The 17887-nt window shown below is 37.9% G+C and overlaps 1 protein-coding gene across 2 annotated transcripts; it reads left to right on the forward strand.

Moving 5' to 3' along the window:
• The first annotated feature begins 1356 nt into the window (after positions 1-1356).
• On the forward strand, positions 1357-16973 carry LOC149833062 (large ribosomal subunit protein uL1-like). 2 transcript variants are annotated; one of them, XM_090012691.1, is made up of 5 exons: positions 1357-1444; positions 1728-1768; positions 10501-10720; positions 10876-11247; positions 16560-16973. In XM_090012691.1, the coding sequence occupies exons 2-5, from the start codon at positions 1764-1766 to the stop codon at positions 16611-16613; spliced, it is 651 nt and encodes a 216-aa protein (XP_089868817.1). In that variant the 5' UTR covers positions 1357-1444; positions 1728-1763; the 3' UTR covers positions 16614-16973. The 2 variants fall into 2 exon arrangements, with proteins under 2 accessions (XP_089868817.1, XP_089868818.1); XM_090012692.1 differs by lacking the exon at positions 1357-1444 and having other exon boundaries at positions 1706-1768.
• The last annotated feature ends 914 nt before the right edge of the window (positions 16974-17887 follow it).

Below are 17887 nucleotides of genomic sequence, written 5' to 3' on the forward strand. Positions count from 1 at the left end.
AGCATGGTATCCAATTTTTAGGTTTTCATTTTCCTCTCTTTATCACACACACACATATCGACAGAATGTGTGTGGCTGTTCATCACATGGCGTGATGGATGACCATAATAAAAAAATACAAAAAAGGGGCAAAACGTGCTATTTGCGTGTTTTTGCCTTTTTAGCGACTACCACTAAGATTGGTAAAACGTACACACATTTTGGCATTTTTTAGTGTTTTTTTGTGTTGACCATATATCAAGCCCTGCCATGGACGATATGCACAATTGGATTGTGTGTTACTACTCAAATTTCAAAAGATGATCCAAATTTAGTGCTCAAGATCCAAACGCCTCCTTCAAAGCCCTATGAGAGTCGACCAACACTATGTGAGCCCCAAGTTGATGCCATGACAACTGTTGTGGTTTCTTACAAGAATCACTAATTACTTTTGGAGCATTTGATTATGATGCATGAATAGGTTTTAATAAGGTTTTAAAAACCAATGGCCTATAAATTTCATAATTTTCAAGGGTTCAAATGCTATTTTTTTTCATCCAAAATACATGATCGAAGTGTCAATTTTTAGTAAATCAATCACGTTGAACACATCTATGGAGTTAGAATTTTGAAAAAAAAAAACTTTGAAAGCCCATTATCATGTTTCATTTAGCACGGTACTCAATTTTTAGGTTTTCATTTATACTGATAGAATGCTTACTGTTATTCATCGCAGGGCATGATGGATGGCCATAATAAAAAAATACAAAAAAGGGGCAAAATGTGCTATTTGCATGTTTTTGCCTTTTTAGCGACTGCCACTAAAGATGGTAAAATGTACAAAATAACGCACATGTTTTTAGCATTTTTTTAGTGTTTTTGTATTGGCCATATATCAAGCTCTGCTATGGACGATCTGCGCAATTGGACAGGTAGTTGCGTCTTACGATTCAAAATTCAAAAGATGATCTAGATTCAGTGCTCAAGATTCAAACACCTTTTTTCGTGGCCCTATAAGAGTCGTCCAACACACTGTGTGAGCCTCAAGTTGATGACATGCCAATTGATGTGGTTTCTCTAATTAAAAAAAAAGTTAATTGTTATGAGTCTCAATTAAGTCTAATTATTAATTTTAATTAAGAGTCTTTAATATTGGTCCACTTAACCATATTTTTTTTACTCGGACTCCAAGTCCGATCCGCTTACTAGCAAAGGGTGGACTCGTGGGAAAATCCGACCGCTAAGATTGCTCGTCTCATGCAAAAGTATGTGGCAATTAATGTGGGTCCGCCGATTTCAAGGACTACGGTCCAGATGGTATGCACGTCCCAAGTACATGAGTGCGGTCCTTATCTAACCGTTTCTCGCTGTCTCTTAGGGTTGTAGCCCTAAAAGCGCGGCGTCAGTGCTGCTGCGTACCCTCTCCTTTATCGCTCTCTGCTTCGTTCCCGCGAGGGTTTCTCCGGTACGTCTGCTCGGAAATCCTAAGAATGCTTGTGTTTCGTTTCCCGGGGAATTAGGTTTCCTCTGGTTGTAGGGTCTCCCTTTTTTCTCGATCGAATCGATGCGTCGAGGGTTGTAAAATTCGGGACTTTTTATACTTTTTCTCTTCTCGTTGTTTTGGTTTTTGATTTCCTCTATTGCTAGATTGATAGATCTTTGTTATTGTTTTATTTTTCTGAAAATGAGGACGGTGTTCAGGTCGTCTCTCTGACGTGGTTTTGGTTCTTTCGTTTGCGTATGATCAGGGCTCGAGTTGAAGATATTGTGCAAAATCCAGCAAGATGAGGTACTCTGATCTTCTTTCTCAATCTTTTGATTGATTCCGTGTCTGCTTATTTGTTTGTTGTTTGTATGTGTGTGTGTGCGCGCGTGCCTGCTCGCCAGGTGCTTTACCTATTTCTTCCCACACATACACATGCGTACGTTCATTTTCATTTTCAGCTGGAAGTATTATTGGGTCAACCGTTAATCTTTTGAAGATTTTACTGTGAGAGTTTGGTATGTGGAAAGAGCATCATCCGGTGGCCACACGCAGCGAATGAAAATGTAACATGCGATTAAGCAATTAATTGATTCTGATGAGTTTATTGAAGTGTACTAGTTTTGTGATATTCTCTTGCCTCGATTTTATTTTTGGTCTGGGAAGATGAGTATATAGTTCTATTCAATAGAAGTTGTTTCTGGATCATATGGGGAAGTTTGGTTGTCGCCAAGTCTATTGAAGCTTGCGTTTCCCTTTTAGTGGTTTGTGACAGCTCCTAATTTGATTTAATTGAGGATGGTATTCTTTTTGTTGTTTTTTCTTGTCATTGTTTACCTATTTGGAATATTGAATAAAACATGATTTTATTTGCAAAACGCTGCATAGGTTAGTTGCAGCACATTGTGATCTCTAGAAGTTTGCGGTTGAGAAAATTGTGAATTGTGATGCATGGGGCCATGTAGGCAAATGTCTTTGTTGGATTTTTGTTTCTCTGTGGAGAGTTGTGCTGGCCCAGGATGGTCGAAGTTAATGCTGGTGTGCATGTGTAAACTACAATTGCAGGGTGATGGATACTTCCCACTTGCCCAGAATGTATTTCACCAAGGTGATAGTATTGTCGAGCTGCCTAAGGAAGGTTGATGGAAAAATCCATGTGGTTGAAGTTCTGCTTTGACATGATATGCCAGTATAGGAGTGGAAACTTACCCTCCCAAGCTTTTGATAAAGATTCCAGCAAAAGTTCGAGACAAGGAATGCAACAAAAGAGTGCACAGCTGATTAAATCTCATTTTCTGAAGATTAAAGAAGTTGCTTAGGCTTCTATAAACGGTTTCAATGAACGAAGATTTCTTATATATTTTATATTGCCTTTTTTCATAGTCCTTGGCGCTCAAATTTTTAATGAAAAAACCTACTGTGGTATGTCTTTTGAGCCCTTTTATCTATAATTAAATAGTTATTTGTGTACCCTTTTATTTTGGTTGATTCCTTCTTCCGAATGGTTAATATAAGGTGAGTGATGGTTTGAGGTAAGTATATGCATTGGTAAGATTCACTCAGTCAACAAGAACCAATTTGCTAGAAATATTTTCTTAACAAAATTCAAACAATGAAAGTCAACTTGCATGTTTGTTTGAAAAAATTGCTTTTCAGAAAAATACCATGGCATAGAGATTTATATAGTTTTATCACACGTATACAACTATTGTTTCATGTCTATATGTCAGAAGAGGGGCAATTTCATGTTTTGGTTTCAACCTTAGTTGTCAAAAACTGGGCTTAGGTGGCCTGGCACAGTGCCACGGCCTAGGCTTATGGGTCTAGGTGGTAGGACCCGACTGCCTAGGTTGTCCCTGCTTAGGTCATAAGGACGTGGTTGTTATTTTTTTAATTTTTTTGTCTCTTTTTTTTATTCCTCCCGCCCCAAAAGCTTTATACACATATAAAATCTTTTTTTTGGTTATCTAGCTATCTAGCTATCTATCTATATATAGGGTTAATCTAACATTAAACTACTTGTGCAATATTAGATGAATTCAACCTTATTGAAATGATTAAAATATCGTTAAAAGAAGACAATTATAAAAATGCATGATTACTTTTTGAGATAAAAAGGTAACTTTGATAGATTCATACAATTACTTTTTTTGGAAAAGGTCTTTGACTTTTCAATTCTCTTAAAGTTCAAAAGTCTTTAATAAGGTTGAATCCATTTAATGTTAAACACAACTAGTTTAATGTTGGATTAACCCATATATATATGTATATATATATATATATATATATATATATATATATATATATATATATATATATATATATATATATATATATATATATGGGGTTCATTCTATCCACTCTTTCTTTACGTCATAGTTACGACCCTCTAAATATCAAAGTTTTAGGTGTTTTATGCTCAACTTGAACCATTAGATGTGTTTATCAATACTTATTTATTGAAAAGCAAGCTTTTTTTCAAATTGATTTGATGTAAAAAAAACTGAACATTTTATCATAAAACTTTAGTATGCTATCAACCTATGATTTTTTACCTCTTTAAAATATACATTTAAGCATATAGATGTTGTTAGAAACTTGGCCCTATTGAGGGACGATTTTTACAAATCTGGCCTCGAGAAGGCTCTGGCTTAGAGAAATCCATTTTTGATTTGGCTAGTGTTTGCATTAGATGGGGTCAGCAGCAGGGCAGAGGGAGAATATCAATCTCTTTGGGTGGGCTGCTGCTGAGGGAAAATATGGAAGAGTAGAGGGTGAAAGAGATTTTCCTCCAAGAAACAAGAATTCTAAAATAAGCTGAATGAAGAATACCTCATGGGCCAAAACACTTCATTAAGAAAATAGCTATGCTAGTATATCTATATATAGAATTTACAAAAGACAATAAAGTAAAATTATAAACACAATCCCACCTTGGATGAGATTTGAGGGGGGCATCCCACCATAGTTCCAGCCTGGGTAAGACTCCAGGTTGGGATGGACTTCTGATAAATACTGTAGAGTCCCAACTTGCGTGGGATAAGCTGGGCGTATCCTCTGAGGCGGATCCTGGACTGCGCAAATCCAACATTAGGACGGATCTTTTGAGTCAGACATGGAGCAAGAAAAGGCCCGTAACAATCCCCCACTCTCAAACACGCCTTATCCTCAAGGCGGAAACTCTAGGTACTAGGTTGCTAGTCGGTTTTCGTCTTCTCATCTCGCTTCATCTACTTTGCTTCCGGTCCACTGGACCAACACTTTTATGACCAAGCGACCATCCTTCCTCCGCCTTCTCTTCCCCGGAATCCTAGACATCTGAGGTGAGGTATCTTTGAGATCGGGCAGGACCGGACGTTCGTCAGGCGACTCTCTTTTATGAATTGCAGCTTGACCTACATTTCTGCCACCCAGATCAAAGATGGTCTGCTCTTTTGTTGATGGAGGCCACACCTTTCCTCTATTTCAGTGTCTAGTAGCTATCTGCAACCTCTAGATGACAGATGCATTCATGCAACACCTAGCATCCTCGTAACCAGGGATCACATGAATTTGGGTTTCTACCACCTTCCTTATGCCATTGTGTACATGGCAAGGTCATTTGGTGGCATGGAACGCTTGCAGCGGAAATTCAAATTCGTTGTGGGCTTATGCATGCCTTTGCTGATCGTAATTTCTTTTGAAGGAGAGGTAGGGTTGATGACCACACTAGGCAATATTCCCTTGAGTGTTTGTCATAATTTTAGATCTGTAGAGTTTCTTTGTTGCAGAGGCATCTCCTTGATCAGTTGGGGGTGTTTGCATGGTTATGCATGCTTCTTCGAAGAATGATGCAAGATTCACATCATGGAGAATTAGATCTATTTTTTGACAAACATCACATAGTCCTATGAAGATAGATGAAAGATCTGCAAAATAAATGATCCAGTCTCGATCCATTTTTTTTGCTCAGCGGATTTGTGTAGCCACTTCGCCAAATCTTGCAAGCCGTCATCTATCTTGCACCACGGTGAATCAATTTTAACTGCACCTTCTAAGTCATGTGTTGCTTGTCTGCAGGACAAAACGCTGCTGGTCCAAAGTTTGGGTGGTGCTGAGGGGTAGGCTAGGGTTTAAGGGGGGCTTTGGGTTTGATCTTCTGGCTTGGGGTATTAGGTATGTAAAAATATTTTTTAGTGTTTTCTAAGGCCGAGATTAATTTATTTCTGGGTTAGGTCAGGGCGTTTCAGGTTCAGTTGATTTTTTGGGTTTTGACAGGTTCTAAAGATCAGACCAGATCTTAGCGATCCAGAAGAATTTTTGGGATTTGTAAATTGAGTTTGAAAGCTAACAAGTGTACCGTTTCTAGGGTAAAAATTTCAGGATTTATGGATCTAGGATCATGCTTAGGGAATTTTTTGAAGTTTAAAAACATTAGGTCATTAGGATCCAAACGTTGGATCTGGCATGTTTCGGTAAAATGCCAATATCCACAGATTGAGATTGATTTTTTTGATCTTCAAATTGTGTTCTGTTTTGGATAAATAGGGCTAACTAGGGTGATTTTTCGAGGATGTTTAGGGTTGTCAACCCAATGAAACGAATTTTCGAAAACCAGACTTGGATGTAGGCTTATACCGATCCTTTTCAAGAACATGTAGAAATTTAACTTGACTTGCATAAGTTGGATTGGAGTCACTAGTAATCGGATTCTAACGATTCAAAAAATAATTTGAAAGTACAAGAATAGAAGAACTTGATGCCGGTGTGATCTTCTTGAAATGATCATAAGAGAGATCCTGAGGTGCAGATTGCCGCGGTTGATGAAGGTCACCGTTGGTTGTGGTTGGATCTATCATGCAGAGCCGTGAAGGGCTTGGGCCTTTGTTGTTGAAGGTCCATTAGGTTGAGAGAGCATTTATGGGGTCTTGAGACGAACCTGCTCTATTACCACCGTTAAAAATCTAACCCTACGAAGGGACAATTTCTACAAATTTGGCTTTGGGATGGCTCTGGTCAGGGAAAAGCTAGGAAAGAGAGAAATCTCTTTTCGACCTGGCTAGGATCAACAAGAGAGCATAGGAAGAATATCGATCCCTTTGGGTGGGCTGTTGTTGAGGGAAAATATGGAAGAGTAGTGGGAGAAAGGGATTTCCTTCTGAGGAACAAGAATTCTAAAATAGGGTGGATGGAAAATATCTTATGGATCAAAATACTTCATTAAGAAAATAGCTAGGTTAGTACAAACACAATCGCACCCTGGATGAGATTCCAAGGGGCATCCCACCACGGTTTAGGATTGCAGGTTGGGATGAACTTTTGATAAATCCTGCAGAGTCTCAACTTGCGTGGGATAGGCTGAGCGGCTCCAACATTGGGGCGGATTCTCTTGGTTGGACCTGGAGCAAGAAAGGGTCCGTAACAAATGCTTAATCAATTACATGTTCTCCATTCAACAACAATCATATACACATCTAACGGTTAAGATCAAGTATAAAACATCTAAAAACTATGATTTTTGGAGGGTCCTAACAGTGACCTAACGAAACAGAAGCAAGATAATCCTCATTCTCTCTATCTATATATATCTATGTATATAGAGTAATCAGATGGTGTGCCCCAAGTTTTGGTGTATGTTCAATATTATGCAATTTCATGAATTTTGCTTCATGTTACACTGAATTACAAACTTCATCCATTGTTACAGTCATATGTTTGTTACTAAATTTAACTATTTATTGTAAATTTTTTGCTTTTCTTGATTTTTTATTTTTTTGGTCTCGCCTAAGCCTCAACTAGTTCTTTTAAGGGTCTTCCGCCTAGGCTCCGACTAGAGCTTTTGACAACTAAGGTTTCAACATACAATTAAGTTGCCTCACCCAAAATGCTTTAAGATTTAATATGGTGATTTGCTTATGTCAAAAAAGGCATGTAAGGCAGGATACCTGCATAGAGAAACCAGGCCTGAACTGAAGAAGCATGATATTTATATGATCAAGAAGTTGAATTTCAATCTTTTTGACATTAGTGGTTATAGAACGTGAGGATGTTTTCAGGAACAAGGTTGAATCCTAGGAATAAAAGGTGAAGAACAGGAAATTTATTGAAATAGATAAACTTGAGATGTTTGAAAGTCAACGGAGGTATTGGTTTATTGACTGTGTACCTCTTTGATGCTACTTAATTGAATATCTATTAGGTTATGTTGAGGTAACATGGTGATTTTGGCACAGCCACGCTGGAGAAAGCCCCAAGCTGTGTTGAGCTGGGGCAGCCTAGAAGATGAGGTGAAGGGCATAAGATGGTCCATGTGGTTTCTTGCAAATATGACTATATAAGTAACCAAGTCTATGACAGCATTTATTTGCTACAATGGTAAATTTGGTTAACATTCTTGGTCATTGCCTTCTGGGTCATCAGTCTTTGAATTGGTTTATGCACTAATAATGTGAAAACTGAAGTGATATTTTGATTAGTGGACGATGCTAGAGAAGATGAATATAGCGGATGTTATAGAAAGTATTATTTCTGTCTGCAGCAGCAAGAGGCGGAATTGTTTTTGCGGTAAGTAATGTAAATTAGGATTCATTTAGAGGCTCTAATTAAGTGTTAAAGAAAGGAATATGGAATTAAGCATTGAGCTCTAGGTTTGTTGAAAGGATATGGGGATTTGGAAAAGAGGAGTTCAAAACAATGTGATTAGAAAAAATAGATTGACTTTATTCTTTGATGGAATCTAATTGAATGCATTAAGAATATACAAAGGATGGAATCCAATTGAATGCATTGCGAATATATTTTTTGGTCTGATGCCATGGAAGAAATATCGGATGAGTATAAGAGGTGGCCTTTTTGGATGTCTCAATAATTATGGTATTTGTGACGATCTAGGTTTGTGAAAGGATATGAGGATTTGGAAAAGAGAAGACCAGAACAATGTGATTAGAAAAAATAGATTTGACTTTATTCTTTGATGAAATCTAATTGAATACATTAAGAATATACAAAGGATGGAATCTAATTGAATGCATTACAAATATATTTTTTGGTCTGATGCCATGGATGAAATAGCGGATGAGTATAAGAGACGGCCTTTTTGGATGTCTAAGACTCTAAATAATTATGGTATTTGTGACGATCTAGTTATGCTTGCAAAACCTTAATTCATAAGAATTTCTGTTATAAATTAGTGTGCCAAAGATAAGCATGGTGGTTCATTATGTGTTATTTGTGATTCTAACTTGTAGTGACTAGCCTTGTTTGTCCCTCCATGAACCTAGATAAGATGGCACAGAGAATGGACGGTGGGATGGGATCCTACTGCATATGAGATGCCTGGCACAATTTATTCTGAAAATTCTTGTTGAATTTTGTTGCTTTATTGCCTATAAAGGATATGCCTATGGTATCATGAGATAAAAAGCAAGTGTTGCAAACATGTGTGTGTCTGCATGTGCATCTGTGTATGTGTGAGGGTTTTTCTGGATGCTATCAGCACACTATTTTGTTTTTATCTTTTTGAGGAGCTGTCTTAAGGTCAAAGTTGCTTGATCGCTAATACATCATCTTGTGGGGTTAATTTGTTTCTAAGGGTTAGAACAGTGACATTATTGGGGCATAGCCGTTTAAGCCAGTTATTGTTGGTCCGATGGCTTTTGTGATATTATTACAACATATTGAATTTTCTAAAAGCATGTTAACTCTTCCAAGTAAAACCTTTTAAAATATGAGCAATATCATGATACTATCATGAAACTTTTTCCAATTTAAATGAAATTATTTTATTTTTCCTTTTTTAAAGTTTTAAGCATTTTGTAGTTGTCTATGTTATTTGTACAAATGACAATAACCCTTTCTTTTGTAATTTTTTCTTTGTTTCATCTACTTGTTCTTTTGTAATTGCTGATATCGTCCTGTGATGTTCCCAATAAAACAATTTATCTTAGATTCTACCTAGGAATTTCTTGGCTGCAAAATTGCTGATGACGATACCACTGTCCGAAGTGCATACATGTCCATGTTCTGCATTTAGCCATGAGTAGTCAATCTCATGTTTATGTGGATACAAAGGCGATTTGAATGTTCTGTTTGGTGATATATTCATAATTTTTTGGTCCCCAAGTGATATGTTGTTTGTTGTTTGTTGTATTGTAAAATCTAAACTGCTGGCCTGCAACTGTAGGCTGGTTGAATTTCTCATCAGCATGAGGGTCATCTATGTGTTGTCCATTGTTCTCTCTTAGCCTTTGCTGGCCCTAGCAACCAGTCTTCTTTTCTTCCTTTGTTTAGTAGGCTGTCCAATCGAGTATCTAAAGAAATAATAAAATAGATGTTCTATTAATTGTTTTGTGAAATGATAAAGTAGAATGAAATGCACTGTTCTTCTTTGCCTGAACTTATCATCAGGAACTCCCGTGTCTTCGAGAGGTTGCATATAGGGATATTACGTGTTTGGCTCCACTACTGTGGTGCCTTCAGTAATTCTCTTTCCTATTGAAATTCTTTTCTTATGAGAGAGGTTCTGTTATCTTCTGGATCAGTGGAAATAGGACTTATGTGATGCTGGCCATATAGGCTGGTTAAGGCTTGATGATGATATCCCATTCTCCGAGGGTGTGCTTGATTACCTTGGATATAAGATCACAGTATTGGATTTGCTGCAGGGCCCATGCCAATATATGGTTTTTTCACACATGGATTTTATATTCTTGGATCCAAGATGCCAAAGTACCTGTAGATTTATGAATATCTAGCCCAAAGGGGAGGGTCTTGTCAGAGATACATGAATCTTATATTCCTCTCTCTCTCTCTCTCACACACATACACACAAGGATCTTGGATCCGGCTTTAAATCCTAGAATCTAATATCTTATAATCCCCGAGTCGCCGACCCTAGGATCCAACATCACCTTGGATCTTATATCCAAGGCAATCAGTCGGTGTCTTAGAATCTGTCATTTCATGGAGCTGAGGCTAGTACATCTCTTTAATATTTCTAAGTATAGTTAAATATATGGTGTGTACTCAAATTTTAAAGTTCTTTTTTCAATGATTTGCAGCAAGCTCCAGAGTGATGCATTAAGGGAAGCTATTACTCAGGTGGTTGGTGAAGCAAGAGATAAAAAACGCAAGTTCACTGAAACAATTGAGCTTCAGATTGGTTTGAAAAACTATGATCCGCAGAAAGACAAACGTTTCAGTGGCTCTGTAAAGCTTCCTCATATTCCCCGTCCAAAAATGAAAGTTTGCATGCTAGGTGATGCTCAGCATGTGGAGGAGGTACGTATCTTAAAGATGTTCTAATCTTCTTGGACTTAGTTAAACCCTGTTGCAAACAATACATACTTATGATAGTACACTTAGATTCATGACCAAAAAGTTGCTGCAAATATGTTTATTGAGTGTTGTCTTCATTTTTATTTTATAAACTGCAGGCTGAGAAGATAGGACTGGATTACATGGATGTTGAAGGTTTAAAGAAGATGAACAAGAACAAGAAGCTCGTTAAGAAGCTTGCCAAGAAGTATCATGCTTTTCTTGCATCAGAAGCTATTATCAAACAGATTCCTAGGCTCCTTGGTCCAGGTCTTAACAAGGCTGGGAAGTTTCCAACCCTTGTTTCGCACCAGGAATCTCTCGAATCAAAGGTGAATGAAACCAAAGCAATGGTTAAGTTTCAACTTAAGAAGGTCCTCTGCATGGGAGTTGCTGTTGGGAATTGTGCCATGGAGGACAAGCAGATCTTCCAGAATGTGCAACTTAGTGTCAACTTCCTTGTTTCGCTATTGAAGAAGAACTGGCAAAATGTGAGTTTGTGTTCATTCTCACTTTCCTTTAAAGTTTGCAATTTTCTCATGTTCTTTGGTTGTATTGGCTTCTATGTCACACGGATTCTCCATTTCCACTCCCTTTCTTTATCCCCTTATATACAAGTCATATTGGAAACTTCATATGATATTGGAAATCTCGAAATTAGGGAAAAAACCATAGAAGAAGAGAGAAATAGAAGGAGAATACAATAGAGCTTCATTTTTAAGAAAGATGAAAAGCATACAACCTATAGGGGTCGACCCACTTCCTTGCACTACAAGACAAAAGTTATTGACCTCTAACTACTTAGGGATGTCAACGGGTCGGATGTAACCAGATATCCGTTCCGAATCTGAATCCGATTAGTCAGTTTGGTATGAATTTTCATTGAAATCCAAATCCAAATGCGATTAAAACCCTAATCCGATTAAGTGTAAATATCGGGTTTTGGACTAGTCGGATCCGGGTTCGGTTCTATCTTTTTCCATCCGAATCGGGATCAGATTAGGCCAGATCTGATTAAGTTGGATTCGGTAATGCCTAGATCCGACCCATTGACATCCCTTTAACTACTTGACAAATTACATTGTTACCCCTAATAAATAGCAACATATACACATACAGTGGGGAAGCACAAATGGGTAGTAATACATATGATACAACTGAATTACACAATTCAACATATGACACTGTGCACTGAGAGTGCTGATTGATAGATCAGGACTTTGGGCATGCCCTTGGTTTTGCTGCAATAGGTTGGACTCGGAACATACTTGCACTTTTTGGTGCAATTGATAAAATCTATCACATGGGTATGGGGTACAATAATAGAATTTCTAGAAAGATGGATATATATAGTACAAAACCCGGTATATGAGAGAGAAAGAGTATATATAAAAAATATCCTATAGTTCTGAACAATGACTAGGCATTAGGAATCAGATGCTTTTGACAAAAGTATAAGCACAACGAACGTGGCCCTTTGCATCTAGGTACAAGCAAAAAGGTAGCTGCCTGTCTGTATTAACAGCCACAGGGGTACATCCAATCACAAGGTGACTTGAAGGGGGTAGTTGTAAGTTTGTAACACCAGGTCAGTTATGATGAGTGCCTGGTGTGCAGCATAAGGTATTGGATTGCATAAGCTTGGCAAGCTGCACATTAGGCTGTGCATGCTCTAGAAGGGAAGTGCATGCATGGACTGAGAGTGTTGCATATAGGGATGTGTAGACTGGTGCAGGAGGATCATGTTCTTTGTAGGCAACATTGGGAATGATGCTTGCGCATTGCAGCGTGCTGTTCAAGGTTGTGGGTTACATGGGCTGGGATGCTGCTTGTATTCACTCGGGGACAATTGTACTATACTCCTTGTAAATTGGTATACACTGGGCCTGTATACAGGACCCACCAGATCCTTGAGGTGAAACAGGAAAGCTGCGGGGGTATAGTGAATAAAGTGGGCATGTATGCCCTTATACCCTTTCTTGTGCCTTAGTGCAAGTCAGTGGCTTCATGTGGCTTAGTCCCTGGTCCCTTGCGGTTTGGCCTCAAGCACCCTGGTGCAGGCGGTCCCTTGTCTTAGCCATTGTGTGGGAAGGTGGAGGCTGCTCTTTTTGCCAGTGTAGAACACTCAAGCTGCACAGGAGCAAAGAAAAAAAATAAAATAAAACTGTTAACATCAAGCTACTGAAACTATCAAACTTTCTCCCACTTACCATTTTAAGTTGAGAAAACTTTAAATTCCTACGATGTTGGCCAAGTTGTTGCAAATAAAATCCAAGGCCATGAATCTACTTGCCTGTACAAAAGCAAAGGAAAAGCTTCAAATCAACATAGTAATTTGAACATTTCTCAGGTGATTATTATCTATTAGCCAAGCGTGAGATAAACTTGATCTGTATTGGCTCAAAATTGAATTTTACAATTGTGATGAAACTAAATGAAGTAAATGATCTCCTTGTCAGATCTTTCTTTCAGAATTCAGAAACTAAATTAATGCAAACCAAGAAGTCATACTATAGTAGGACACATGAGTCTGCAACGACCATGCAATCACCCATATACTCATCTTTGTTGGCAATCTTGAACCATGCAATCGCCCATATTTTTATCCTTGTTGTCAATCTTGAACTTAACACATTTCTTTATGTTTCTTTCTTCAACACACACCAAATATGTTAGAAAATCTTTAGGCTGCATGTATCGCAAGATGTGTCGGGTTCATCTATAACTAATTCCAACCCAAATAAGCACATAAACTAGAGCTAAGTTTAAGTTAAAAAAAAGCAGTATCATCATTCTTCTCTACCACATAACCATTGGTACTTCTCATGGCATTCAAACACTTCAGCAGAGCATGTCCATTTAACATAGATGCCTTAGTGCTTGGATGCACCCACTTATCCAGAAATCCAGTGCATGTATCAATAATCTATAGAGAATCCCAACTTATCCCACTTTTTTAGGACAAATGGGTGCATCCAAAACCCTTCCTGTACTCTAATCACATATACAAATCCAGAGAAGAGAAAAGGGGGAAACACTAGGGAAAGAGAAAAAGGAATTACCATGTCAATATCAAAGCTACTCCTTCCCAGAGAGTCGATCGATCCCACCCTTCACCTCTGCAGCTTGCCTTGGGGGTTGGATGTCATGTTCATCCGTGTGTTGGGAAAATAGAGAGACCAAGTATGGGAAAGAAAGGGAGCATTGATGATCCATAGGAACTCTTCATGCACTTTCAGTTTCCAACATGAATTTAGAAGGTGAAGTATAGAAATCTTAATGAGCACACTTAATGCAGAGAGAGAGAGAGAGAGAGAGAGAGAGAGAGAGAGAGAGAGAGAGAGAGAGAGAGAGCCTTTGATGAAATGCTCCACATAAAAGAGAGGTGTGTGGAGTTGAACCAGAGGGTTAGTTGGGAAGAGATGAGGGAGGGACAGAGAAGGGAGTATTAATTTATTTTATGATGGTCAAAACATAAAAATTAAACACATATATTAAAAATTTGCTATTGGCTGTAAACAGGGGCTTCGGTCATGGTGCCTTCCAAACATTGGCACTCATATATATATTATATGGGTAAATATTGGCTTCTAATGAAGGTAAGGAACTAATGAGTAGAAATCACTTTTTTCTTCAAAAAAATTCAATTGTTTGTAGATCAAATGTTACATATGTGATCTACATGGTTTGTTTAGTAGAAAACTTGTTTTGAATCATGTGATTGTGACAAGTAATTAGGTTCTTAAAAGGGTTTAAAAATCAATAGCCCCACAATGTGCCAAAATTTCATAACTCAAAAGATCACATTTTTACATTAGAAAAGCATGATCCAAGGCTTGATCTTTAGCAAACCAACCATGTTGAACACATCTATGTGGTTAGATTGAGTCGATATAACTTGCATTTAGTGATGCACAACGAGCCGAGCTAGCTTGAACTCGACTCGGGCTCTGCTCATTTAAGCTTTGTCTGAGGCTCTGAGCTCGTCCATGAACATAAATGAGCCAAGCTTGAACACAAGCCCAGGCTCGGTGTACATAAATGACCCGAGCTTGATCAAGTTGAACTTGATTAAGCTCGATTAGGCTCGAATAAATATATCTATAATATGTTTGCAATTTAATTCATAAGTGTTACTGTTAGCTTACTGGGTAGGGTATTAGCCTCTTTCGCAGTAGCTGTTGTGATTGAATTCCGCTCATTTTTTTTTTTCTGCAGGACTCTAATATAAGGGTCTTAGTATTTGTATATTTTTCTGGGTCAAAGTAAACAAAAAATAACGTCTGGCGCAGTGGTGGGTCGCTTGTGCATTGATTGTGGTCAGGGATCAAATCCCATCTTCTCCATGTATTTATCTTTTTAAAATGCTGTTCAAGCTCGGAACCGAACCGTGCCTGAACAATGCCGTTGAAGCTTGGCTCTGAGCTCGAGCTGAGCTTGAACAAGGGCATTTTGAAACGAACCGAGTTCGAACAGCCCAGGCTCAGCTGGAAATCGGCTGGTGTGCATCTTTACTTGCACCTATGATTTCTAGCTCATTAGTTCCTTACATTTATTAGTAGCAAATATTTTCCGTATATATATATATATATATTGTGGTTCAGACTCTTGTTTGCATAGATCTAACTACCAAATGGTAAATCTAACTTACAGATGTGTTTAGCATGATTTATTTACTATATTAGATGATTTCATCATGTTTAATAAACCATAAAATTCTATTTTTGAGACAATGAAAATCAGCAGTTCACAATTCATTAAAATATGGGTGGTTTAAAATTGGTATAAAACATCATATTTGAGTAAACTTTAACCCATGAAACTAATAAATAAAATATGTTAAACATGATCCTTCCGTTAGTTTTTGCCTTTTAACTTTTAAGCTACTAATACATGTGCATTCATGTGTTTTAAGTAGATCAAGTGTGTACCACCATAGTCTATGGTGGTACAGTACCACCATAGAAGCACCCTATATGTGACCCGTGTACCCATCTTGTATAACCCTTGTCATTATACACACACACACATACATGCAGAAGTTCACAATTGTGTTGCATTTTGCAAGATGCTCTAGGTATGAATATATAGATTGTCAATCACGAACTGAAAAAGTAAATCACGTCAATTGTATGTAGTTAACTAACAATAATGATTAACAGATATATAGTTAAATAGTAGATACTTCTGATGTCGATCTTAGGCTACATATGGATTGGATCATAGGATGGAAAAAATGGATTGAGTTACGTTTGAAATCAATGACCCATACCCAGGAGTACCTAGTACCTCTATGGTATGCATAGGTGCGACACCATGTGGGGTATGGTAGAAGTACCCATCTTACATCTGATAAAATGTTTTATGGTCTTATTGCTTGTATGAGTCAACACTGCCATTCTTGTTTCTATTGTGATTGTCATTATCATCATTGTTGATTTCTTCGATGAATGTTATTTACAGATTACTGAAATTTCCCTGTGGTCCACATCCTGATTTTCAAGGAAATTACCTTTTCAATGTTTGTGAAGTGTATCATGCCTCATTCTTCAGCTCTTCCAGAGGAATTAAAATAATAACCCTCAGCTCTCCCAGAACTAAAATTTAATAATGCTCAGCTCTCCCAGAAGAACTAAAATTTAATAACCCTATTAACTGGGATGTTTATGTGGTGTTCTCTGATAAGCCTTGCTTTACACTACATGATAGTTAACCATAGATCCTTTCTGTTGTAGCTGCTTGTAAAAGTTTTATATTTCTTTCTCAGGATCTCAATCATTTTTTCCTTTGGTTGGTTAATTAGGTGAGGTGCTTGTACCTGAAGAGTACCATGGGAAGGGCAATTAGGGTATTCTAAGTGGTGCATCTGGTCTCCCACACAATTTGTTGGTTGTTCCTCCCAGGCAAAAAGCACCTACTTCAGTGAATGATAAGTTTCTGTCCAGTTCCCTTTTCCGCAGCCTTCTTTTCTTACATAGTAGGTGAATTATTTTCTTTTTGTTTGCTTCCCTTCAAATGATTTTGTTCTGTGAGACGGGTTATACAAGCAGTTTAGATTTCTTGGCTTTAGCCGATGGGTAGCAATATTAAAATGGAGGAATATTGTTGAACTAATATTTGCTAGAGATTGAAATTTTTTAGCATTTGCTATTTGCTGCCTGCACGGTATATGTTAACTCTTTGCTGCAGTTCATTATAAAAAGGATTTGGTGCTTTTCATTATTTTCTCATTTGGGCCTGTTCTGTAGAATACTTTTTTGTATAGGTACTTGGGTGCTGCTGGTCCCTTGTTTCCATGCAAATTCACACTTTTTTGTCAATCCCTGTTTCCATCCAAATGCACACTTTTTTGTTAATCCCGTGTCCATTTTCAGCTGTTTGATTAGTCTCCAAACCCATTTCCAGTCGATCATTACCCCCACTCTCTCTCTCTCTCACACACACCCACCCACCCACCCCCACATAGAGAAACATGTTCGTTAAGACCTGGCAAAGATGAAGTTGGAGGTGATTTTTGCTTAATTGTAACTTGTGTGTTTTTCATGCATTAGTAAAAGACATGTATTACATGAAGTATTTTTCATGCTCAGATGTTATTTTAGAGAAGTAAAAAACCAACGCCTCATATCCCACTAAAACTTGCTAAAAGTTCATGTTTTTTCATCAAATGGACTTTTCCAAAGCATTTTTTCTAGTAAATAAACAATGACAAATGCATCTACAAGTTCAGACTAAGCAAAAAATATTTATGTTTCTTTTCACGGGGCCTTTGCAGGTCTTAATGAAAATGGTCTTAAGGAACAGTGCACGCAAAGGTTTTTTGGATGTTTGGCATGCTTTATCAATTGCATTCCAAATGCTTGCAACTTCTGGTTGTACGAACTGTTTTTTTTGTTTTTTGAAAGGCAGGCTGGGGTTAGGCAGGCCCCTACGAGTTATGCGACTATACCATTGGGTTTTGAACCTTCAACCACAAGGTGACGGGCACTAGCTGCTCCTACCAGCAAGGTTGTTAAATGCGATGAGGCGAAGCGAGGCGTTGAGCCTGTTATGAAGCGAGGCGTAAGCCTCGAGGCGTTGAAGCGTAAGCTTCATGATCAAAATGTATCTTCTGAACTTAAGGTAGCCCTA

The sequence above is a fragment of the Nuphar pumila genome, chromosome 7 (assembly GCF_984573655.1).
Source record: "Nuphar pumila chromosome 7, dmNupPumi1.hap1.1, whole genome shotgun sequence".
NCBI lineage: Eukaryota > Viridiplantae > Streptophyta > Magnoliopsida > Nymphaeales > Nymphaeaceae > Nuphar > Nuphar pumila.